We start from the raw sequence: 25,517 nt of genomic DNA on the forward strand, positions 1-25,517 counted from the left end.
AGAAAAACCACAGAAGAAGAAACTTAAAAAAGAAAAATGCCTTTTTGGGACTCCCCTTTGTGAGCCAGAACACAAGTCCGTTCTGAAAATAAGTTATATAATGGCAGATTTAAAGAGGATCTGTCACTTGCTTAGTAAAATGTTAAATACTTTTGTAAAAATCCCTGAGCTCCCTTGATTCTGCCGCTTTTTTCCGTTTTGACGTGCGTTGCTCCATTGCAGAGATATTCACATTTGTTGATTTTGGAGTGCAGCATGTGAAATCTCTGCTTGTAGTGCAACTGGCTGTTTCTTGTGTTTTCTCTAGCAGCGTGCACTTTCACCGCTTTCTCCCAGATGCTGCCAGTCACAGCTTGACAGCTGATCTAGCAATCTCGGACGTTGATTGGCAACGTATGGGAGGGAGAAAGGGTGAAAGCACACGCCCCCCCAGAAAAGACTCTAAAGAAACGCCCAATTGGACTGCGAGCAAAGACTTCACATACTGAGCTCCAAAAGTGACAAATGTGAATATCTCTGCAATTGAATGACGTAGCACAAAATGGAAAATAACAGCAGAATCAGAAACGCTCATGTAATTATAAAAGGTATGTAACCCCATCGTTTGACCAAGAGACAGGTACTCTTTTACAAGGATATCACATGCCATAAATATGTAATTGCCTGGTGTAAATGCGCTGTTGTCCTGAATCTGGAACAGATTATTCCATTGAATGGATATGCCCCCATCTTACCTGTATGTAAATCCATTATTTTCAGACAAGTGGGTGTTGTCTTCAACTGTTTTGTCCTCAACTCTTATCTGCATGAGTACTCATGTTGTCCACGCCCAGTAGGCTAAAAATGATTAGTTTTATATATAAGAAGGAGTGGCCATATCTCAGGACCTGAGAGGCACAGGAACAAAAATTAAGCAATGTCAGATTTAGGATTTATGATTTAGGATTTATGGCAGGTAAAAAAAAAAATGACATTAGTGGAAAATGACCCGTCCTCCCTAATCCTTCCTTGTGTTACAAGCGGAGGCACTTCTCTGAATTGCTGCTATATAATACTATGTGCCTGGCTGTTTGCAGCCTGGCATAGTTAACTGTTTGCTTTGAGTGAGATCCCCGACAATCGGCTGACCACTTTGGCACCTGCACTTTGAAAGGGGCGGTTTCTGGTGAGATAACCCCCTGTAAGCCATCTATTGTTAAAATTGGAGGCTTTTATTGATATTATTGAAAATTATTCCCTGAATTGATGCCTTGCAAAATTTGCTGTAGCAGTGGTTCATAATAGGGAATGCAAATTTAAAAAACTGACTGTCACATCCAAACATAAACTAAGTGTGAACAGGTGCTAACCTATTCACCAACTCGTATACATATTTGTTTGAGTTGGTGACTAGGTTCAGCACCTGTTCACACTTAGGGTACTGTCTCACAGTGGCACTTTGATCGCTACGACCGCACGATCCGTGACGTTCCAGCGATTTCCATACGATATCGCTGTGTCTGACACGCAGCAGCGATCAGGGATCCTGCTGAGAATCGTACGTCGTAGCAGATCATATGGAACTTTCTTTCGTCGCTGGATCTAATTCTGACATCGCTGGATCGTTGTGTGTGACAGCAATCCAGCGATGTGTTCGCTTGTAACCAGGGTAAACATCGGGTAACTAAGCGCAGGGCCGCGCTTAGTAACCCAATATTTACCGTGGTTACCAGCGTAAAAGTAAAAAAAAACAAACAGTACATACTTACATTCCGGTGTCTGTCCCCCGGCGTCTCAGCTTCTCTGCACTGTGAGCGCCGGCCAGCCGGAAAGCAAGCACAGCGGTGACGTCTGACGTCACCGCTGTGCTTTCCAGCTCTGCTGCTTACACAGTGGAGAGAAGCAGAACGCCGGGGGACAGACACCGGGATGTGAGTATGTACTGTTTGTTTTTTTTACGTTTACGCTGGTAACCAGGGTAAACATCGGGTTACTAAGCGAGGCCCTGCGCTTAGTAACCCGATGTTTACCCTGGTTACCCGGGGACTTCGGCATCGCTCCAGCGCCGTGATTGCAACGTGTGACCGCAGTCTACGACGCTGGAGCGATACTCATACGACGCTGCGACGTCATGGATCGTGCCGTCGAAGCGTCCAAAGTGTGACTGTGTGACAGTACCCTTAGTCTATGTTTGGATGTGTCGGTCTGTTTTTTGAAATTTGTATTCATTAGCCTTCTGACTGAGCACTCCGCCTTTTAGCCACAGGTGTTTTTAATCACAACAGGACCACTACCCCTCCACAGAGAGAGAGATTTTAGTCTGAGAGGACTCATATTAGGTTCCCATTCAAATGAAGACTTTATTCTAAGCGATGAAAGGCATTGTTAGGTCCTGGAAATGAGAAACGCCTTAACGTGGCTTCCAGGTACACATGAATTGGCCAATTTATGCGCTAAGCTTTCTCAATTTTTCATATTTCTAGTGCAGTAATGTAATTCAATTTTCCTATTTCATAATCGCATGCTATGGCGCTACAGAGTGCTGAGTTTTTGTTTGAGTGATCAGAATACGGAATGGTCATCCTTAATGCAATACTTCTTCTTTTAAAGTACAAGGGCAAAGTGAACCTCCATGTATTTGAGGACTGGTGTGGTGGATCTGTGCTGCAACTCAAGGCAAACCTACATTTTCCCCTGTATCCACATGTAAGTATTCTCTCTCTTTTCACTTTCTCCCTTCTTTTCTTATCTTCTTACCTTATCACTGGGTGTTTCTTTCTCTTCCATAGACTCGCACCACCGTCACTAAACTAGCTGTTTCACCCAAGTGGAAGAATTATGGATTAAGGATATTCGGGTACATTCACCCTTACAAGGATGGTGGGTGTGAAATATGGCATATTTCCATTAACCGTCTCTCTCTTATCACCTGTTCTTTCACATTGTGGAAATGATGTACAAGCCCTGGACCTAACTCGCCTATAGTTTGCAAAAAGCCCCTTCCAAAGGAGCAGTATTATAGATACTGTAATGTTCTCTTTTTTTTTGGTAGGGGGATTTCCTTAGAGGGTTAATCCCATCTTCATAAATGGCAGTGCTTGTTACAACAAGCACTATTGCAATTTACTGCTTACTGAAATTTTCAGCCGTTTTCGAGATATTCATATTTTTACAGATCGTTGCCTAGGAGACCGACCACCGCTGCTGTCTAGCTTTTAAGATCTTTCCTGAAGCTAGACGAGATTTAGTAATCGTGGCCTACTTGAGAATGGTGTTAATAAGCTCAATAGAAAAGCGCTTGTAAGCTCTACTCATGTTCTGCTGTCTAGCAGTGGTGGTTGGTCTTCTAAGGTAGCTAGGAAAAAAAAAAGTGTTAAAATATCAAGAACGGCTGAATATTTTAACGAGCAATAAATTGCAAAATTGCTTATACTTACAAGCACTATCCGACAATACCCATCTATGAGGCTGGGAATAACCCTTTAAGTCCTGACGTGCCTCCAGATATATCCTCTGCTGTAGTTCTGGGCCGTTTTGTAAATGTTTTCACACCACATCTAGTTGTTCTTCCCTCTCGATGAGCAGAATGTTCCTTGCGGGTGTTGAGTGGATCAATATTGTAATCTCCGCTATTATCCACAGCCTGGGAAGTGTAGAGCATGTGAATGTATTTTTTATTAGGTTTACTCCCGAGGCGTCATTGTTTGTGTGCATGTTGCTCCTCCAGGAGCCATTGGCCGTTTCGGTTCTACATGAAGGAGGGGGTGGAAATGTAAAGCCGTCTCTAATGACCCCTCTATGGACCGTCTGATTGATTCTGCAGAAAGCACATATACTCATGGCCTCTTCTGCAGCACTCTGAGATTAGACCTGAACCGAGGCTTTTCTTAGCTGTTGGATGTTCTCCTCGCTTCTAACCTTATTTATACAATCCCGGCGGTGGCCTGTCGGGTTCCACTTTCTGCACATCAGTAGTTCTTGTCTCACCAGCTTCTTCTTCCTCTGCAGGGGACTTTCAGTTTGCTGTTGCCTCAGAAGATAACTCTGAATTTTGGCTGGGTGTAGAAGAAAGCCCGTCCAGTGCCCAATTGATTGCGTTTGTGGGAAAGGTAAGGGCTAGGGTTTTACATGATGGCACACATGTTGTAGCTACCCGGTAACGAATAGTCCATTCTTGCATATCTACATTAACCTGGCCAGATAGAATTACTGCTTCTTTATGTCTGAATTTCCTCTTATACCAAATGCAGTGCCTAAGGGGCAGTGCATAACACAGGGATTGTGCTCTCCTCAAGCACCGCCCCCGCAGAGCCTACCACAACACAGTATATACTTTTTACACAGAGTATTCCCTTACTCTTCCTACCAGAGCTGTACTTTTTTTAAAAAATATTTTTTCATTGACATGGCTAATTAAAGGGTATATATAAATTTTTTTTTTTATTTCTTATTTTTTTTGCGGGAGAAGTAGATAGTTTTGAAGGAGACCATTGATTTTACCATAAAGCGTACTAATAAACAAGAAAAAAATTACAAGTGTGGTGGGAGAAAAAAAAACTCCCAACAAATTCTGCCATTATTCTTGGGTTTTGCTTTTTCAGTAGTTGTAAAGTTAACAAGATAATTCTCCAGGTCACTATACTGCAGTCCCTCGACATAAGTGTATAGTAAAATTCAGTCCGATGAAGGCCAGCTTGTGGCTAGGCTTCACAAAAGTACCAAGATGGTTGTGACGCGTGCCGTCGCTAGGCCCCATCAGCCATTGTAACCCATTAGCACACTGCTATCCCAACAGGGGTTGCTGTCCTCCCTCCCCTCTGTTCCTTTCCTATTAAATGCTGCTGTCATCTAAGAGATTCAACTGTTGCAGTCAGACTTGTCTCCAAACATCAGTTAATTTTGGGTGCCATGTGAATAACACAGCTGGTACCTGCACTGACAGCTGGCACCTGCACTTTATGCAGTGGGCTCTGCTTCTGAACCTGCTCCATATGGTGATGGTGCATTTCTGCCATACATGTATGGCAGTTCGCCAAATGGTTAATATGTGGAGAAATTGAGAATGAAAGCAGAGCACCATATGGGGATAATCTTGGCACTCATCTTGACACTTAAATAAGGTATTAAAAAATAGAGTTCTCACTTATTTTCCGTTGTGACAGTCACACCAGCTGTAACAGTGTTTGATTGAAAGGGCGTTACAGCAGCGGATGCACCCAGAAATTGGCACCTCGGGGTCCAAATGCTAATTGGGGTATATGGTCATTTAAAAAAAACTACAATGGAAACTTGTTGAACTACAAGTAGCAGAAGAACATATCAACGCCATGTTTGCCGAAAACATGCACGTTGGGTAGATGTACCCCCTCTTCGAAGGACCATGAGTATGATATGATATACTTGTTGGTCAGGTGAAGAAGAGGTACACCCAAAAGGTGTATGTTTTAGCCACCGAATACAAATTTTAGCGCTGGAGCTTGGAGTGTTCTCCTGGCACCTGTAGTTCCACGAGTTGTATTTTCTTACCTGACTAAAGGATTAATGGGATTGTCATTGAAATAAAGATGGTGTATTTTGGTAAAAATACCAGAACCTATTTATTTGTTGTGTGAGCGTGCGCTGCCCATTTGGGGACCCCCTGTATGCATTTTTCATTAAAGCTGGATAATTCCTGGAGCTTGTTTAACACCGGCGTAATCAGTCCTTGTAATAAATTGTGCATGCCACTGTAATTGGTACTGGACGTGGCTGGGATTTATCCTGAGAGTTGATCTGATTGAATTTTTCTAGAGTAAGCCATGAATTTCTTATGTGATGGGATTTCTCACCACTGTCTCGTTGTGCTTTTTGCCACTGCCTTAGTTTGGAGAAGTGTTAATTAAGAAGTACATCTTACAAAGCTTTGACTTCACAGCCGGCCCCGCTTACTCGCGTCCTCGCTCGGGCAAGCAGTCCCTCCGTACCTGGCACAGGAGCCACCGGCTCATCTTCACGAGGTGTACATGGGAGATGACTACAAATTTTCTAATCCCGTGTAATATACATACAACAGTGGAAACTTGGTCCAAACAGGTCTATTATTCATCATGATAAATGTAGGGCATCTGCTCAACAAGTTTGACCCTTTCATCCAACTTTCCACCACTTTGCGCCAATATTTTGCCTAATCCTAACACAACTCTTTATTGCCTTACCTTAGGTTGGATCTGAATGGACGGCTCCGGGGGAATTTACAAAATTTAGCTCTCAGGTTTCTAAACCTTTCAGGTACGGCTCAATCTTACATCCAGTTGCATGTTTGTAGGCAGACGGTGCAGTCGTATAACGATGGACGGCATTTGCCTTTGTTTCCTTGCATCTATTGCCTGCAATAACATTTTACCTTCCTCCGATGAATCTCCTGGTTATGCCGTGGTCTGCAGACATTTTTCACTGCTGTTAAACTGACATTTGGATGGTGGTTGTCATGTTGAGATAGTGAGACAGTTCATCATTTGTGGCTTCCGATGCCAGATTCTTCAAAAATGGTGCAAGTGCTTCATGAATCAAATATCAAAATGTAAAAGATGCTCTATCTTCCTTTGACTAGTTTTGCCACCTTTCAGCTCAAAAGGTTGCAGGTTTTGCAGAATGGCACAAAGTTTGCAAGAAAGTAACTAGCGAACATAAAACTAAGGAGTACATTACTCCAAATCTACCAATATTTTTATTTATTTTTTAAAGTCCCGTTTGATGAATCGATCCAAAACATTTTGGAAAGCCACATTTATGTAAAAATCAGAAAACTGAGAAGTTTTATTATTTAAAAAAAAAATAAGTTAAAATTCAATAAACTATTTGAACAAGAAATCAGAAAGCTAACTGAACAGCAAAAGACAATTTGAAAAACAAAAAAGGCGCAAATTGTTTGATGAAGTTTGCACTAATCAAAAAGTCACTAATTGGGAGGTATTCTCATAAAGCAATGATGAAATTGCCATGATGGATCCGGTCCTGTGGCTTTTAAATGTGCCTTTTAGATAACATTAACACTAAACACATGTCCTTTACAGTTTCATGCACTAGTTGTCCTTCCACGGTTTTGTGCGCTTTCCACCTGGTGTCTGTATACCAGCGAGTCATATGTGGTTGTTAGCTGTTTCTGTTGGAATCTGTAGCGTCTTTTTTAAGATGTTATAATGACAAGGAAGACCCAGCAAACTGGTCCCGCCTGTCTACAGGTCCCGCCTGTCTACAGGTCCCGCCTGTCTACAGGTCCCGCCTGTCTACAGGTCCCGCCTGTCTACAGGTCCCGCCTGTCTACAGGTCCCGCCTGTCTACAGGTCCCGCCTGTCTACAGTAACATAGTGTAACATAGTGTTTTGATACATATGTGACTGCAAGGTATCTAACTAGTCATAATCTTAAAGGGAATGTAGACAAAATAAAGAGAGACGTGGCACTCACCCAGATTCTGCTATAATTCAATGTCCTTTATTCATCCTTATAGTAACAAGGACATAACGTGGAGAGGCGGCTGGTATACAGAGGGGTGCGGGGAGTGAGAGGAGGACGACGGCCGTTTCGCGCCAATGCGCTTCAACGGGTCCAGGACCTCCATGGTACCACTGAATTTCACGTGCTACAAAAGTCCTAATTGGCTCCTTACGTGTACCATCGCATGAGCCGCTGCAAAACCGCCTAGTGCCGTTTGTTCTTGAACTCTTTTTTTGGCATCTTAAAGGGAATATGTAGTCAGAAAATGACCTATTGTTTAAATCTGTGTTTTTTGTGGAATTTTTATTTCCATATTACAATCGTTATTAAAATGGAAACAAAAAAAATCGATATCTTGCAATTTCAACACAGACCACTGGGCTTTTTTAGACTCGTACTTCATTTTGTTTCAGGAAACAGCACATGTACATAGCTGACCTTTTCTGTCATATTGAAGTGTCTAAACAGCGTATGCACATGTTATTGTGAAGGAAGGGGAAGCGGGAGCAGCTGTGACATCCCCTAGTTTGATTGGTGGATCCTGTGTTATCCGGCATTGTAATCCTCCCTCTCTGGATAAGGAAAACTCCAGGAAATTCTTCCTGAAAAGACAGGAAGTTTGTGTCTTAAAAAAAATAAATAAAGTTGACAAATTTTAACGAAAAAAGTACATGTAACACAAAAACTGATGTTAAACAATAAGTCATTTCTTTCTCGCCTCATTGGGGGACACAGGTAACCATGGGTGTATGCTGCTGTCACTAGGAGGCTGACACTATGCAAATAAAGAAGAAGTAGCTCCTCCCCGGCAGTATACACCCTCCGACAGGCACCAGGCAACTCAGTTTTTGCTTAGTGTCTGTAGGAGGCGGACCTGCATCTAACACCAGATCCGCATTTTTTTCTTTTACAGGGATTGGTTGTGTGTATTAACCTTTTCCCCTTTCTTTTTCAGACTCCTTCTTCAGGGTAACAGGGTGCAGTTTTCTCACCCTGTTTTCCCCACTTTGAGCGACCGAGAGAGCAGTGTGGTTTCACTCACATCGCACCCTCTCGGACCCGCTGGGCAGGACTTCGTCCCCTGTCACCCCTTCGGGTGTTCAGAGTGACCTCTTTATCTCGGTGGCCGGTCCTGCCCGTTTCCCCCCCCCCCCCCCCCCCTCCTGTCCGGCAAGCGATCTCCTTGTTCTTGCCCGGCTGAATGCTTTATACCCTTTTCAAGGGTCTCCGGTATAAGGAAGGGGACTGCAGTTTTGGGGACGCAATCGCCGCAGGTCACATTTCCCTCCCTTCTATTCAAACCTGCGGGCGCGCGCGCCCGCCATTTTTTTTCCCTCTCCCGGCTTCCTTCTCCTTCATTCGGCGCTTACGCGCCCTCTTGTGGCGACCGGCATTATTGTGGCCGGGAGTTCTGCACTTGGGGGCGTTCTTTATGCTTCTCCCCTTCGGCGCTTGTGCACGCCCACAGCGTTGCGCTGTCTCCGCGCTCTTTCTGCATCTTCCTGCTTCCTGTCAGCGTCTCTGCACCGCGTTGGACACAGAATTTTCGGGGGAACAGAGGCACAGGCTCCTGCGGCTACCGCTGTCGCTGTCCTTCAGCAGGCTCAGCGCTACTGCTCTCTCGGGCTCTACTACTCCCAGCAGTATTTCTCCTCTCCTGGACAAGGTAATATAATATCCACCTATGTCTGACCCCACTCCGGCCTTTGCCACTACGGCCATCCATTACGCCTGCGCTCTCTGCAAGAAAAAGTGGGCTTCAGGTCAGCCTTCCCCTTTCTGCCCGTCCTGCGTTCCTCCCACCATGTCAGCTCCCCTGGAAGCTCCTAGGTCCCGGGATGAGTGCACCCCCTCTCCCCCGGAGTGGGCTGTTGCAATGTCTCAATCAGTGTCTGACCTGACTAAGGTGTCTCAGTCTCTGGTCCAGGCACTTGAACGTATCCCGTTTCTCTCTAATGCCACCAGTGCCACGAACGCCTCACACGGCGATTCGCTCGCACCTGTCCAAGACCCTCACAGAGGCAGACCGGACAAAAGAGACAGAAAAAGGAGCTTATCTAGATCCTCCTCCAGTTCCCCGGACCACGTCGGGATTCCTCTATCTGCCCGTTCCCCTTCCTCTCAGGCGGACCTCGGGTCTGACGTAACCTCTCGGTCGGAATCTGACTCTGATGCAGATCAGACTTCCGGTACACAGGACATGGTCGATAGCCTTATTTCAGCTATCATTCAGACGCTTGATCTTAAGGAGGATGAGGCAAGCTCTCAGGACGTCTCCGTTGCGTTTAAACGGATTAAATCCCTCTAGGGTTTTTCCTAATCACAAGGAGTTTGATAACACTACCTCCACTCAATGGGAAAACCCTGGTAAGTGTTTCCCTGGCAGGAAACGGCTAGACGTGTTATAACCTTTTCACTCCGACCTGGTCTCCAAATGGTCAGAGTCTCCTAAGGTCGACCCGCCCATGTCCAGGCTATCCTCAGACAGTTCTGTCTATCCCGGACGCGGCTTCCCTTAAGGATCCCACGGACAGACAGATCGAGGCGCTAGCAAAATCGGCATTTGAGGCCTCCGGAGCCTCCCTTTGCCCTAGTTTCGCCTCGTCTTGGGTAGCCAAGGCTGTATCAGCCTGGGCTAAGACCCTGCTGAGGAACTGTCTTATTTGGCGGATCAGATTTCTCTGGCAGGAAAATACCTCGTGAATGCCTCCCTTGATGCAGCGGCCTGCTCCACCAGGGCTAACGGCAACATTGTGGCCATTCGCTGGATTCTCTGGCTAAAGGCGTGGAACGCTGACCCCCGCCTCTAAGAAATCGCTCACTGGTCTGCCCTTCCAGGGTTCCCGACTCTTCGGCACGCAGCTAGATCAAATGATCTCGGACGCTACGGGTGGTAAGAGTACCTCCTTACCCCAGTCCAAACCGAAACTTCCCTTCAACAGGAGGGGCCCCCAGTCCTTTCGGTCCTTTACCTCCTCAGGTAATCCCAACCAGGACCGTTCCTCTTCACAAGGGGACCGAAGAAAACCTTCATTCAGGCCTCCGCCGTGCTGGAGAGCTAAGAGCCACCTCGCAAAACCATCTGGATCTCGGGGCCACAGGTTTTCTAATAAATGACGGGTCACCCCCACCTGGAAATCCTTCTAGGGTGGGAGGCCGCCTTCTTCTGTTCTCAGAGATTTGGCTTTCAGTAGTCGACGACGCCTGGGTCAGGGAGATTGTCACGTCAGGCTACAAAATAGAATTTTCTTCGCCCCCAGGAAGTCGTTTCTTCCTCTCTCGTCCTCCCAAACAGCCCTCTCATCTCCCAGGGCTTCTCCAGGCCGTCGATTCGCTCCTCGCCTCGGGAGTCGTAGTGCCGGTGCCTTTTCGCGAGCGGTTTTTGGGTTTTTACTCTAACCTGTTCGTGGTTCCAAAAAAGGATGGCTCGCTCCGTCCGACTTTGGATCTCAAGCGATTGAACTGCGATCTACGGATTCGGCACTTCAGAATGGAATCTCTGCGCTCGGTGATCGCGTCCATGGAACCGGGAGAGTTTCTGTGCTCCGTGGACATTCGGGATGCGTACCTTCACGTTCCGATTTGCGTACAGCATCAGAGGTTCCTCCGGTTCGTGATCCAAGAGCATCATTACCAGTTCACGGCCCTCCCTTTCGGGCTGGCGTCTGCTCCCAGGGTCTTTACGAAGGTCATGGCAGCTGTCATGGCCATTCTGCGTTCAAAAGGGATTCTGGTAATGCCATACCTCGACAACCTCTTGGTCAAGGGCTCATCCCGTTGGGATTGCAGCCAGAGCCTCCAGCTTATTCTGGACACGCTGGTTCGCCTCGGCTGGATAATCAACTACCATAAGTCTTCCTTGATTCCAGCCCAGCATCTGCAGTTCCTAGGCATGGAATTTGACACCTTTCGGGCTCAGGTCTTCCTTCCCAAGGAGAAGTTCATTTCTCTTCGTCGGGGTGTCAGAGCGCTAAAGGGTCCGAACCCTCTGTCCCTCCGTGTCGCCATGAGGGTTCTGGGGAAAATGGTCGCTTCTATGGAAGCGGTCCCCTATGCTCAGTGCCACTCTCATCCCCTCCAGCTGGCCCTTCTGTCTGCCTGGGACAGGGACCCGCTTTCCCTGGACTGCCCGTTTCGCCTCTCTTCCAAGGTGAAGCAGTCTCTCTCTTGGTGGACGCTGTCCTCCTCCATTCTGCCTGGGAGGTCATTTCTCCCTCCCCGCTGGCAGGTGATCTCCACCGACGCCAGGGTTGGGGAGCGGTCTTTCTCCACCTCACAGCTCAGGGTCGCTGGACTGCTCAGGAGGCGTGCCTCCCTATCAACCTCCTGGAAATCAGAGCCTTCTTCCTAGCCCTTATCCGCTGGGAGTCCCTCCTCTCGGGAAAGTCGGTCCGCATTCAGTCGGACAACGCCACAGCCGTGGCATACATAAACCATCAGGGAGGGACTCGCAGCAGTCAAGTCATGACGGAAGTGGCATAAATTCTCCGTTGGGCGGAGGGTCACGTTCCCTCTCTGTCAGCCATCCACATCCCAGGGATGGACAATTGGGAAGCCGACTTTCTAAGTCGCCAGGGCATCGTGGCGGGCGAGTGGTCTCTTCTTCCCGCAATCTTCAACCAGATTTGCCAGCGGTGGGGCATTCCAGACGTCGACTTGATGGCCTCCCGAGCAAACCACAAGGTTCCCCAGTACGTCCCCAGATCTCGGGATCCGATGGCCGTCGGATGCGACGCGCTCGTGATCTCGTGGGCCCAGTTCCAGATGCCCTATCTGTTCGCGCCCCTTCCCTTGTTCCCAAGGGTCGTAAAGAAGATCAAGACAGAAGGGGCCTGGTATTCGGAACTGGTGAACATGCTATCGGACGTTCCGTGGAGGCTTCCGGATCTTCCGGACCTTCTTTTGCAGGGGCCCCTCTTCCACCCGAATTCTCGGTCTCTGAATTTAACGGTATGGCCGTTGAGGCCGCGGTCCTGAAGAACGCGGGTTTTTCTCATAGCGTCATCCAGACTATTATAAGAGGGAGAAAACCGGCTTCCTCGCGTATTTACCACAGATGTTGGAAGGCCTTATTCCGGTGGTGTCAGGACAACAATCTGTTTCCTATGACCTTTTCCCTTCCTTCCATTCTCAGCTTTCTTCAAACGGGGCTAGATTCGGGTCTTTCCCTTAGCACCTTAAAGGGTCAGATCTCCGTTCTATCCATTCTTTTTCAAAGAGATCTGGCTTCCCTTCCTCAGGTGAGGACCTTAATCCAGGGGGTGGCTCATATAGCTCCCCCTTATCGTTCTCCTGTCGAGCCTTGGGATCTCAACCTCGTCTTAGACGCTCACCAGCGTGCGCCCTTTGAACCGCTTCAGTTCGTTTCCTTCTCGCTTCTATCCTGGAAGGTAGCCTTTTTGTTCGCCATCACCTCCATTAGAAGGGTGTCAGAGCTGGCGGCATTATCCTGTCGTTCTCCCTTTCTAGTCCTGCATCAGGACAAAGTGGTTCTTCGTCCCGTTCCTTCCTTCTTACTGAAAGTAGTCTCATCTTTTCACATCAATGAGGACATTGTCCTCCCTTCCTTTTGCCCTGCCCCGGTTCATCCCTTGGAAAAATCTCTTCACAAGTTGGATGTGGTCAGGGCTATCCGGATTTACCTCGCCAGAACTGCCTCTTTTCGTCAGGCCGATCCTCTGTTCGTCATCTCGGATGGGCATCGAAAGGGACTTCCCGCCTCCAAGTCCACAATTGCTCATTGGATCCGTTTGGCGGTTCTGGAGGCATACAGTGTCCAAGACAAACAGCCCCCTTCGGGGGTGAAAGCTCACTCTACCCGGACTGTGGGAGCTTCCTGGGCAGTTCGTCACCAAGCTTCGGCCTCGCAGGTTTGCAAGGCCGCTACGTGGTCATCCATTCACACCTTTGTCAAATTCTACAAGGTGCATACTGAGGCTTCCGCGGACGCGAGCCTGGGTAGGAGGATACTGCAGGCGGCGGTTTCTCACCGGCCGACCTAACTCCTCTTTTTCTGCAGAATACCCGCCCTAGTGACTGCTTTTGGACATCCTATGGTTACCTGTGTCCCCCAATGAGGCGAGAAAGAAAGAGGGATTTTTGGTTCTTACCGTAAAATCTTTCTTGGAGCCTTCATTGGGGGACACAGCACCCTCCCTTGAAGTTGTACCGTGTTGGCTAACGTGCCGTTGTTGTGGGTTGGTACATTGTTGCCTGGTGCCTGTCGGAGGGTGTATACTGCCGGGGAGGAGCTATTTCTTCTTTATTTGCATAGTGTCAGCCTCCTAGTGACAGCAGCATACACCCATGGTTACCTGTGTCCCCCAATGAAGGCTCCAAGAAAGAGATTTTACGGTAAGAACCAAAAATCCCTCTTTTCTGAAGATACATTCCATTTAAGGTATTGATGCTGTTCAGTATTTGACGGTAGAGTTAGGCTACTTTCACACTAGCGTTGTGTGACGGACGTCGCAATGCGTCGTTTTGGAGAAAAAACGCATCCTGCAAAGTTGCCCGCAGGATGCGTTTTTTCTCCATAGACTTGCATTAGCGACGCATCCGTTGCACGACGTCTATGGAGAAAAAAGTTGTGTTTTTGGCGGCCGCGATGCACAAAAAAAGTTCAATGTAACGTTTTTTTGTGCGTCGGGTCCGCCATTTTCGACCGCGCATGCTCGGCCGAAACTCCGCCCCCTCCTCCCCGGAACTCACAATGGGCAACGGATGCGTTGTAAAACTGCATCCGCTGCCCACGTTGTGTTACATTAACACACTGTCCGTCGCGCCGACGGTTTGCGACGGCCCATACCGACGGACTAGTGTGAAAGTAGCCTTATTGTCGGAGTGGTGCTGAATGAGCTCTTGGTTCTGATGTCATGAGTTTCTGATTATGTTTCTGCCATTCTGTATACTTTCACGCAAAATACCCATAAAAACAACAATTAGACAAATTGGTTTGTCAGTTTACCTCTATATGTGCACATCCAAATAATGCATCATTGAAGAGTTTATTGTAGCTACACATCCTAAACAACAATAACCAAAATGTGTCCAGAAAGGGACTAGTTAAAGGGACTCTGTCTCCTGAATTTGGAAAGAACAATTTTCAGCCATAGAGGCGGGGTTTTCGGGTGTTTGATTCACCCTTTCCTTACCCGCTGGCTGCATGCTGGCTGCAATATTGGATTGAAGTTCATTCTCTGTCCTCCATAGTACACGCCTGCGTAAGGCAAGATTACCTTGTGCAGGCATGTACTACGGAGGACAGAGAATGAACTTCAATCCAATATTGCAGCCAGCATGCAGCCAGCGGGTAAGGAAAGGGTGAATCAAACACCCGAAAACCCCGCCTCTATGGCTGAAAATTGTTCCCTCCAAATTCAGGTGACAGAGTCCCTTTAAAGGGGTTGTCCACTACTTGGAAAACTACTTTTAAAATTCTCTAGCCCCTCCAGAGTAGCTTACAAACACCTTTTTTCTTACCTCCTGCAATGTTCATTTCTCCCAGCCCTTGTTTGACATTGTTGTGCCACATGAGTGCTGCAGTCAATCAGCGCCAACTAATTGGCCACTGATTGGCTGCAGTGCTCCTGTGGCATAACCATGTCACACTCCCACAGAGAGAACAGACATTGCGGGAGCGGCACGAGTTTGGGAGGTGAGTACAAGCATTTAGGAAGGGGTTGTCAGAGTAGTGGACAACCCCTTGGAAGGTGTTTGATTCCATTATTTTAATTAAAGAATAGATCCCTACCAGTTATGAGAGGTCAGAACCAATTAATATAAATCACCATCATTAATTTCTAGCCTTGGTTCCAGTCCTGCCCGTGGTCACAATATCGGTATGCGGAGTCTGATGACGGCAGTCCTATGTGGACCAGCTGCTCGTGTTTAGTCATCTTCTTTTCCTCAGGCTCTGTTGTTGTTGTGCCTCCTTTCCTAGCCATTCATCGAGCAGCAAGAGGCGCTCAGCTCGGCCATTGTTTTCCTCCACAATGTCAGCGATGCGCAGAGCATACCGGCTGAATGATAATTCCACTTCATCGAGCAGTGTTTCTGCCTCCCGAATATGTGGAGAGAAGCCTTCAAGTTTCATGTCTAGTGCTGTCAGGGCTTTCCCCAGAGCATAGAGACGATCCTCTAATGGATGCCAGCGTTGTCTTATCCCTTCTGGGGTTACGGAATCAACATTCACACATTCTGCAGACATCGTGGCAGGACAAATAGAGTCCATGCTCCGTGCCTCCCAATCAGTGCGATCTGTTGGCACAATCTCTGTTCTGTTTGTCTATTGTGCCAGGAGACACCATGGAGATTACATTAAGGCCGACTGTGCCAAGTGCTAATGAGGCCACAATCGCTGCCCCCATTTCCAGGAATTTGGCTGGCACTGAGGGCACGAGCCAGGCAGCATCTGCGGCAGGATTCACTATGGATGCTGGACCCATATCACTCAGCATCTGTGCGCTGTTGCTTACCACAGAGACCCGGTGCGCTGGTCCACAATCTTCCCTCTCTGTATCATTTATGTCGGGAGAAGTAGTATTGCATGACGACAAGTATTCTCCATCTACCTGGGGCTGGATCACCTCTGCACCCAATGTGAAGGAATCGCTGTTTTCCAAGCTGAGGCTCGAAGCCTCCAGATCTGTAGCCGAGGCTCTCCGTGCGGATAAATCACTGAAGTCTCTTCTCCTGCTGGTTCTGACGTAATCTCCCCCTGCATCGCTGTCATCTGTCATTTGCTCCCACGATTCTCCACTCTGTGCTAAATCACTTAGTTCCCTATTGGAGCTGTTGGCGTCTTCCTCCATGGAGGACTCTGGAGATTTTGAGTCTTGGTGGAAAAGGTCATTTTGCTGCACAAGTTCTGCATCCAGTGTGAATGTCTTTCTTGCTTCTCTGTTAGCGCTGGCTGCCTCCTTTTCTAGGTCACGACTCAATATTAGGAGGTTATTTTGCTCCAATGTGTTATCGGCTGTGTCATGTCGAAAATTCAATTTCTGTAATTTTCCAAAGTCTGCACGTCGAATGTCCTTCTTGGTGGTGGCTCCTTTTATTGCATCCGTCTCTTCTTCCGCACCTCTTTCTTGTAGATCTTCTAAGCTGCTTATTGCTTTGTCCGCAGCGGCAAATCCATGGTTAATAAGCCGGTCTGCACCCTCTGCCATAATATGCGGTGCCTCTGTCTTGGCTGACCCCTCTGTGCACTTCTTAATATTCCCACGTCTGCGTCCATTGTCCTTCTCCCAGGTATTACTTTCTACCAGACAATCCTCTTATTCTGTGAGTCATACAGATGGCGTCAGAGGGAGACACATGTCAAATAGATTTTCAGGCGGATGTATACACTGATTACTCACATATGTTTGCATCCATGCTTGTGATCTTCTACAGAGCCGCCAGACTTATTTTTAGCTTATTTTTTATGGGCTGTGCTGCGGTTTAGGCTTTTATTGGAGTCCTTATATTGCAAATTCCATTGTAAAACTTGGTAATGTCATGACCAGACTAAGAAGCGCGGAAGAGCGAAGTTTGTGCAGTAAATGGCTTCAAACCATACGGATCGTTTTGAAGCCTCTGACATGAGATGTAAAGAAGGTTGTCCGCCACTGGTCAAGTACTTCTTAGTTACTTAAATGAGTTGTGACCCTTCCGAAAACTTTTTTTTCCTGCTGAGTCTCCACCGCTGCCCCTGTCTCGGTTGTTTGGCTGAAGAGGTGACATCACATCGACGTCACTTGAGTCAATCAGTGACCTCAGCAGATCGTGCTGTCTAGATCATCAGAGGTTACTGATGTGACTTCACCTCTGCAGCCAAACAGAGACAGGTAGCAACGGTGGAGACTCCACACCACACCCAGGCAAAGTAAATGGAGAACAGATATTATTTATTTATTTTTATTTTTTTACAATGTGCTGTGCATTTAGGGAAAAGGTTCTGAAAAGGAACAACTTATTTATGCGCCCCGCATAAAATAATAATAAAAAAATCATATACAGTACTCGCCTCCTGGATCAGCGCCGCAGTGGTTCCCGTTGGTCACGTGATAGTTTTGTGTCCCGTGACTTCTGCAACCAATCAGCTTCCACATACAGTGTCACTTGACTGCCCGGAATTACAGTGCTGGTCTTGGAAATAGCTAGGTATTTATTTTTTTTATTGTATGTGGGACACTTAGAGAGGTTGTCCTCTACTAGGACAACCGTTCTCATTTCTTATGTTTGCCCCCAGCACCTATGCTAACCTCCTGTGCCAGTGTCGTTCCCGTGGTGTCGACACGCTCTCCCTCCCAGAACTCACATGAGGTTGTTAGGTCACGCGAGCCATGCGCCAAATTAGCACTGGTGTCACGGTCCTTCCCCTTCGGGCTGGCGACACGTGATCCCGCCTTCGAACGTATAAGTAATCAAGAGGCAGTGAGCACCAACCGCAGCTCATAATTCCGTGGGCAAGCATTTAGGATGAGAAGAGGTTTTCCTAGTAGTGGACATTATCTTTAAGCAATTAAGAAGGGGTCGTTCAGTAGTGCACAACCTCTTTAACAGGTTTGCTTGCTGCAGTTATCAGTGTTGTAAAGAAAGTCAGTTTTAATACATGCTTGTATCCCCCATGAAATAACAATACTGCTGCATCTTTTGTTTGTACTCTGCTTTGTGTCGTTCCTCTTTTACTTCTCTTGGAAATATATCACTAAATTGACATCCTGGTGTTACCATTTCCATTGCCGATGGGGTATGTTTCTGCACAGTCCACTTAGAGCTGACGGTGTAAAGACACATCCCATTGACGAGGAAATGGTAACGCCCAATTGTCTATTAATATAGGCATTTCCAGGAAGGATAACAGAGACAACACTATGCAGCGTTCTAAGAAAAGATGTCCCAGAATTTTATTGGAAATGGGAGCACTACCCAAAACCGGCTCACTGTGGTGGCTGCTTGGTTTTTCTTAAAGACAAAATATTATTTCCAATGACTAGTTCTAATCTGGTACATCTGCCTGCATGATGTCTTGGGGATAACATGGGGTTCCCAATAAACCGGACTAATCTATATTTCCCTTCTGAGTGTCACTGGCAGCAAGCATAGAATTTATTGCATCAATATGGGGAAATTCATGTAATCAGAAAATGGCTATAGTTTATGGGCAAATAGTCTAAAGGCCCCTATACACATTAGGTAGTGGTCGGCTGGAAGATTGTTTAGCCGAGTGCTTCTTCTTCGACTCCTCCATACACGGAAATCTCTGCTCGGCTGAGCACACCTGTGATCTCTGAGAACAACTTCCAGGCTCCTCAGGGGCGGGTCATCTTGCTTACAATAAAGAATTCCAACCTGCGCTGATCCTTCGCTCGCTGATATGGGCAGGTTCTTCACACTTTATTGTAATGTGTATGAAGGCCTTAAAGGGGAAATCAGAAAATTACCTGTTTTAAATCAGTTGGTTTTGTTTAAATGTATTTTTTTTTTTAAAACAGATTTGTGAATAATTTTTTTTTTTTTTATTAAAAATGAAAAATAGAACTTTTGTAATTTCCACATTGGCTACTGGAGCATTTTTAGACTCTCAACTTCCTGTTGTTTCAGGAAATCCTCATGCACATTAACCACAATGAACAGACTATGATCCTCTCTTTTATACTGAAGCATCTAGTGAGCTTGCACAAAGCCCATTGTGAAGGGAGGGGGGAGCAGGGTCAGCTGTGATATCGCCTGTGATTGGTGGATCCTGTGCGATCAGCCGAGTATAAAGATGTTATCAGTCCTTGAAATCCTGCCTCTGAGGATAAAGAGCCTGCTGAAAACTTTTCCTGAAAGCACAGGAAGTATGAATCTAAGAAAACTCTCCAGTGGCCAGTGTGAATATTGCAGGCTTTTTTTTTAATTATTTTAAAGGAAATATGAAAAAACAGCCAAATTTGTTTAAAAAAAAAAAAAAAATACATGTATCATTAAAACTTGACTTAAACAATAGGTAATTTTCTGATGATGGCTTAAATTTACACTTGACCAAACAGTTTAGACAGCTATTGGCGCAACATGCTGTTTTGCTTGACCTAACTTTTTTTTTTTTAACTATGCTACCCCCAAAGGATAGGTGCTAACTTGTTGATCAGTTGGGGTCCGAATGCTGGGACCTGTATCGATCAGCAAAATGGGGAATTTTTAACCCTGTAAGAATGGGACAGCAGTATGCATGTGAGACAGCCACACCATTCATTCCGTATGGAACTGCAGAGCGTTGCGATCACCTTTTTCCGGCAGCCCCATAGGGAATGAATGGAGAGAATAGAAAGACTCATCCGCAGAAATGAAACGATTGGGCAGATAAAATTACGGTAAAATGCCCAATCTTCTCTCTTAACATGGTCTGTTGGGTGAGAGTCCGAGGCCTCCATACGCTGGCAATCTCCCAACCTTTTTAGGTACAGTTTCATACGAAGTTCCAGAAATGCTCTATGTAGAAATATCTGTGAATAACGATCGTCGTCTGCCGTAAATTCCAATCCCACCTTCGTGTCTCCCGCTCCATTCCTCTGTCGGATGGGTGTTTATGGTGGCGATGGATCGGTTTCATAAGAGAACGACTTTCGCTACTTTCTTGAAAAGGTTAAAGGGTTAATTCACATCTCGACAGCTCAATAAGTTTTATAATAAAGAGAATTTATTGACTCCATTCTATCCATTCTTGCAAGTTTTTATGTGTTTTGGTAATTACATCATAACATAGATTTATCTGACTTGCCATTACCAGTACATCCTGAATAAGTACGTGTGCGCTCAGAGATGTCTCTGCCCATGGGAGCAAAAAATACTTAAAAGGGTTAAAAAAAAAAAAAAAAAAAGTTACCGCTTTTATAAATCAGTTACTTGAATGTTGGTAAGTTGGTGTAGGCAACTTCTAGTTCATGAACTTATTTCTGGCGTTATGTGAGTTTTGCTTTTAATATCTTTTTTATATACTTTTTTTTAATATCTTTGATATATAATATATAATATATATATATATATATAATATATATGTGTGTGTACTTTTCATTTTGTCTATCCTCCCCAGAGAGCTTGAACTCACTTCTACTATATACTATAATATAAAGCAAATAATGATTTGTGAAGTCCAGCCTGTGATTGGGCTTCATAGCAGCACCTAGGTTGCAGCATAGATTGTGGGGTTGGGGATCTTTTCGCAAGCCTTCAACTGCCATGTCAACCCCCTTGGCATCCTGTAATAATGATCTGTATTGTCAGGGGCAGTTGTCAGCTGTATCTTAAGGTACCGTCACATTAAGCGACGCTGCAGCGATAACGACAACGATGCCGATCGCTGCAGCGTCGCTGTTTGATCGCTGGAGAGCTGTCACACAGACCGCTCTCCAGCGATCAACGATGCCGAGGTCCCCTGGTAACCAGGGTAAACATCGGGTAACTAAGCGCAGGGCCGCGCTTAGTAACCCGATGTTTACCCTGGTTACCAGCGTAAAATGTAAAAAAAACAAACAGCACATACTTACATTCACGTCCCCCTGCGTCCACTTCCTGACTGACTGAGCGCCGTACAGTGAGAGCAGAGCGGTGACGTCACCGCTGTGCTGCTTTCACTTTCACTTTGCGGCGCTGAGTCAGAGGAGGAAGCAGACTGCAGGGGACGCAATGTGAGTATGTGCTGTTTGTTTTTTTTACATTTTACGCTGGTAACCAGGGTAAACATCGGGTTACTAAGCGCGGCCCCGCGCTTAGTTACCCGATGTTTACCCTGGTTACCAGTGTAAAATATCGCTGGTATCGTTGCATTTGGTGTCAAACACAACGATACACAGCGATCAAACGACCAAATAAAGTTCTGGACTTTATTCAGCGACCAGCGACATCACAGCAGGATCCTGATCGCTGCTGCGTGTCAAACTAAACGATATCGCTAGCGAGGACGCTGCAACGTCACGGATCGCTAGCGATATCGTTATAAAGTCGTTTAGTGTGACGGTACCTTTACAGCCAACACCTGCCCTGTATAGAGCGGGCTCAGGAGCTGAGCCTGCACCAAACACCAACATCCTCCCTCCTATCACTTCCTGTGGTTAATCATTAAATAAATAAATTAAATTAAATAAATAATTAATTAAATAAATGATCTATATGGTGTAACTTTCTAATATACTTTAAAGGGGTTCTCCACATATAGAAAAGTGAAATTCTACATTATTTCTGTAATGTAAAATAACAAAGCCAAATATTACTCGCCCTAACGCGCTCCATCACCGGCCTTTGTGTTTTGACTGCGAAGGTGACATCATGTCAACCGTGCACATAAATGCTGCATCCTATCACTGTTCAGTGATTGCCTGTAGCAGTGATGTGCACTGTCAACATCACTGGTGGAACAAGGACCCAGAGGGTGAGTACGGTTTGTCTTTGTTATTTCACATTACTGGAATCGTATTGAGGTCACTTCTTTAAAAGAGGAAGATCTCTTTAATTTCTCACCTGTTTTAAGGTGTTTGTCTGCTGACTGTGAATAAGGACATTGTTAGCTTTCGGCGGCTGCACACAGGTATATACCGTAGCTAGTTCTGTTCATCTGAACCTGTTGTATCCAGTCATAGCCAACCAGCAGAGCTCTGGACTGCTGAGCTCCATCGTAGCCAACCAGCAGAGCTCTGGACTGCTGCGCTCCATCGTAGCCAACCAGCAGGACTCTGGACTGCTTCGCTCCATCGTAGCCAAGCAGCAGGGCTCTGGACTGCTTCGCTCCATCGTAGCCAAGCAGCAGGGCTCTGGACTGCTGCGCTCCATCGTAGCCAAGCAGCAGGGCTCTGGACTGCTGCGCTCCATCGTAGCCAACCAGCAGAGCTCTGGACTGCTGCGCTCCATCGTAGCCAACCAGCAGAGCTCTGGACTGCTGCGCTCCATCGTAGCCAACCAGCAGAGCTCTGGACTGCTGCGCTCCATCGTAGCCAACCAGCAGAGCTCTGGACTGCTGCGCTCCATCGTAGCCAACCAGCAGAGCTCTGGACTGCTGCGCTCCATCGTAGCCATCCAGCAGAGCTCTGGACTGCTGCGCTTCATCGTAGCCAAGCAGCAGGGCTCTGGACTGCTGCGCTCCATCGTAGCCAAGCAGCGGAGCTCTGGACTGCTGCGCTTCATCGTAGCCAAGCAGCAGGGCTCTGGACTGCTGCGCTTCATCGTAGCCAAGCAGCAGGGCTCTGGACTGCTGCGCTCCATCGTAGCCAAGCAGCGGAGCTCTGGACTGCTGCGCTCCATCGTAGCCAAGCAGCGGAGCTCTGGACTGCTGCGCTCCATCGTAGCCAAGCAGCGGAGCTCTGGACTGCTGCGCTCCATCGTAGCCAAGCAGCGGAGCTCTGGACTGCTGCGCTCCATCGTAGCCAAGCAGCAGAGCTCTGGACTGCTGCGCTCCATCGTAGCCAAGCAGCGGAGCTCTGGACTGCTGCTGATCTTCGCTCCAAGAATTGCCAACTTATTAAATATTCTGCACGCTTTATAGCGGTATGAATTATTTACTCTTCCTGCAGTAACATTATCTACTCTCTCTCTCCTGGACACTTTCTTTTATTAGATTGATGACTTCTCGGAGATATTACTTTGAACTTCTTCACAAACAGGATGATCGAGGCTCTGACCATGTGGAAGTGGCTGTGAGTGTCATTATCTACCCCAAGGTTTTGTGTTCCCCTCTACATTTGAGGCTTCAGTATGATTAGGCGGCTTCTGGTTCTTCAGCTAAAGGGGTTTTCTAGGAATAAAATATTTAACCATTGGCTTGCTGTAGGTAAAAATGTAATTCAATCCGCTATACTCGCCCTCTGCCAATCTTCCTTTGCTTCTGATTGTAGTGGTGTCTACATTAACTCATTGGTTGGCTGCAGCGGTAATGTGCACTGTTGTCGTTATGCCACCGCTGCAGCCTGTTAACGAAGAATGAGAGCTGCGGAGGGTGAGGATAGGTCATTTTATTATTACTTGGAGCAAGCCATACGATTAAAAAAGGTATTTGCTGGAAAGACTATTAAAGGGATATTCTGTTAAGAAGTTAACGTCAGTCCACAGGATCAGTGATAACTTCTTAAATTTGTGTCCTGTATGAATGGAGCAGCTGTCAAGCATGTACACTAGTGCTCCCGTCAAACTTTGAGGCAATCGGTGGGAGTCTTAGTGGTCAGATAGGTGATAGCTTCTTGTTGCTGGAATATACCCCTTTAATGAGGACCCGGCGCTCGCCATAGATATTAAACTTTTTGCATAATTTAAATAGCGCTGTACTCCTGAATCAGGTGTTCTTTTCATTTTGTTCCTGCACCTCTCCGTTCCGGAGTTATGGCCTCCTATTCTTTGCCATGTTTAGCCAAGTAGGTATGGTTCTCAAAAAAAAACAAAACCCCTCTGGGGAAGAGTTTAAGACCACGCCCACTTGGATAATAAAGCTAGATTTATATACAGTGTGTGGGGGGGGGGGGGGGAATGGCCATATCTCAGGAACGGAGAGGCGCAGGAAGAAAAGAAAAATAAGGGCCGTATTCAGAAGAACAGCGACATTTACACGAGGTGAAAATAACATCTTTATGGCAAGTGACAGGTTCTCTTTAGGCATAATTCCTCACACCCCTTAAGTCACGCTTACAGGATCCTCAAGGCCAATGTATATGAAGTGTCAAGATGATCCCCGAAATGTATTTTACGGAGGACCTGAATAGTGGCTCGACCGTGGCCTACTGATCCCTATGAATGATGTACATATGAAGAGTCACCACCAGGGATCTTACTCTGGTCTGTATCTATATTTTAGTGGCGCCTTTCTCTCCCAGGGACGAAGTTTGAAATCGTGGATTCTCAGTATTTGTCTTTATACACAGGTAAGACAATGGCGCGTGCAATCTGCTATCACACAACTGATCACCGGTTTAGGATGTTCCTCATCAAGCTCTTCTCTTCCAGATGAGACCTCTTATAAAATGAATGAGATCTCCCACATCCCACAAACCATGTCCAGTGTGATCGACCATCGCGTAACCAGAGAGGAATCCACGGTTGATATCTTGAGGCAAGATCCTCGAGACACCTTTTATAAGAGTAAGTTTAGCACAATGTACCAGTGTTATGAGAACTGTAGTTAGGTAATGGTGGGTTGGGGCATAGTTCACAGTAATAATGCAGAGCGGCCTAAAGACACGCCCCAGAGGATCCTGTAAGCCATGCCTACTTGGTAAAGACCATGAAAATTAGCAGTAAATGAGGCCCGTATCTTTGGAACCTTATGGCAGATTTGAAAAAAAACATACAACGAATACTCGGGAGCAAACAGAATCAAATAGTAAAAAAATGACCACTTTTGTTCCAGTGTCGGGTCTCTTTAAAAGAGCATTTCTCAGCAACCTTTGCATGCCTCATTAAATAATTTGTAAACATCGTTTCTTAGAATTGTTCATTGTCATTCCTCTGTAATGCCCAGATTGGCAGCTAGAGGTTTTCAGTCTGGTCATCAGCAGTGTGTGGTGATACAGGGACTTTGCAGTGATTTAGAAGATGCAGAATTGTAGTTCTAATGATGACTCATGCAGGGAAAAGAGACTTCCTGTTTAAGAAATAACTTGGTAGAAAGGCAAAATGAGCAATTGTAAGTACACATTGCTATATAATATGATGATTGCAATATATTAAGAGGATAAAAACTTTGATGGGAGGAGGAGTGCTTCTTTAATTTCTATTGGGAAGTCACTTTGTTGTTCATAAAAGGAGACTAGTAGGGGATAAAAAAGAGGTGGATAGGGGTGCTGCATGAACCAGATCATGAAGGAAACCGCTCCAGGAAATGTTTCTGGAAAAAAAAAACTTCTCCAAAACTGAGTCTCCCCAAAAAAAGTGTTTTCTAAAAAGATTTTGTTACAAAAACCTTGTCGTGTCTGAACACCTTAAAAAAAAAAAAAAAAAAACTCAGTGTCAAGATACCCTAAGGCTATGTTCATGCAACATTTTTTCAGGTGGACAAAGCTGCCAAGTATTTCAAGAATTGGGCCCTTCAATAAATACTGATTTATTTATGTTTTTTT

At 46.2% G+C, this 25,517-nt stretch overlaps 2 protein-coding genes across 6 annotated transcripts in view; one reads left to right on the forward strand and one right to left on the reverse strand.

Annotated features, from left to right (window-relative positions):
- B4GALNT4 (beta-1,4-N-acetyl-galactosaminyltransferase 4) overlaps positions 1–25,517 on the forward strand; it is an 88,356-nt gene that overhangs the window by 18,691 nt on the left and 44,148 nt on the right. For all 3 annotated transcript variants that reach the window (XR_013221586.1, XM_077287866.1, XM_077287867.1), the window contains exons 5-11: positions 2,590–2,685; positions 2,769–2,859; positions 3,988–4,088; positions 6,179–6,246; positions 23,030–23,108; positions 24,257–24,323; positions 24,406–24,540. Coding sequence is in view for 2 of the 3 variants with exons in the window: in XM_077287866.1 (XP_077143981.1) it covers positions 2,590–2,685; positions 2,769–2,859; positions 3,988–4,088; positions 6,179–6,246; positions 23,030–23,108; positions 24,257–24,323; positions 24,406–24,540 (637 nt within the window). In the remaining variant the exon portion in view is untranslated. The remainder of the gene's footprint in view (positions 1–2,589; positions 2,686–2,768; positions 2,860–3,987; positions 4,089–6,178; positions 6,247–23,029; positions 23,109–24,256; positions 24,324–24,405; positions 24,541–25,517) is intronic.
- Positions 7,435–16,748, reverse strand: LOC143806885 (uncharacterized). 3 transcript variants are annotated; one of them, XR_013221587.1, is made up of 2 exons: positions 15,209–16,748; positions 7,435–8,057 (listed from the first exon to the last, which is right to left on the reverse strand). XR_013221587.1 is itself a non-coding variant. In XM_077287869.1 (2 exons), the coding sequence occupies exons 1-2, from the start codon at positions 16,623–16,625 to the stop codon at positions 7,902–7,904; spliced, it is 753 nt and encodes a 250-aa protein (XP_077143984.1). In that variant the 5' UTR covers positions 16,626–16,748; the 3' UTR covers positions 7,760–7,901. The 3 variants fall into 3 exon arrangements, 2 of the variants coding, with proteins under 2 accessions (XP_077143984.1, XP_077143983.1); XM_077287869.1 differs by having other exon boundaries at positions 7,760–8,057; positions 16,029–16,748; XM_077287868.1 differs by having other exon boundaries at positions 7,760–8,057; positions 15,933–16,747.

The sequence above is a fragment of the Ranitomeya variabilis genome, chromosome 2, assembly GCF_051348905.1.
Source record: "Ranitomeya variabilis isolate aRanVar5 chromosome 2, aRanVar5.hap1, whole genome shotgun sequence".
NCBI lineage: Eukaryota > Metazoa > Chordata > Amphibia > Anura > Dendrobatidae > Ranitomeya > Ranitomeya variabilis.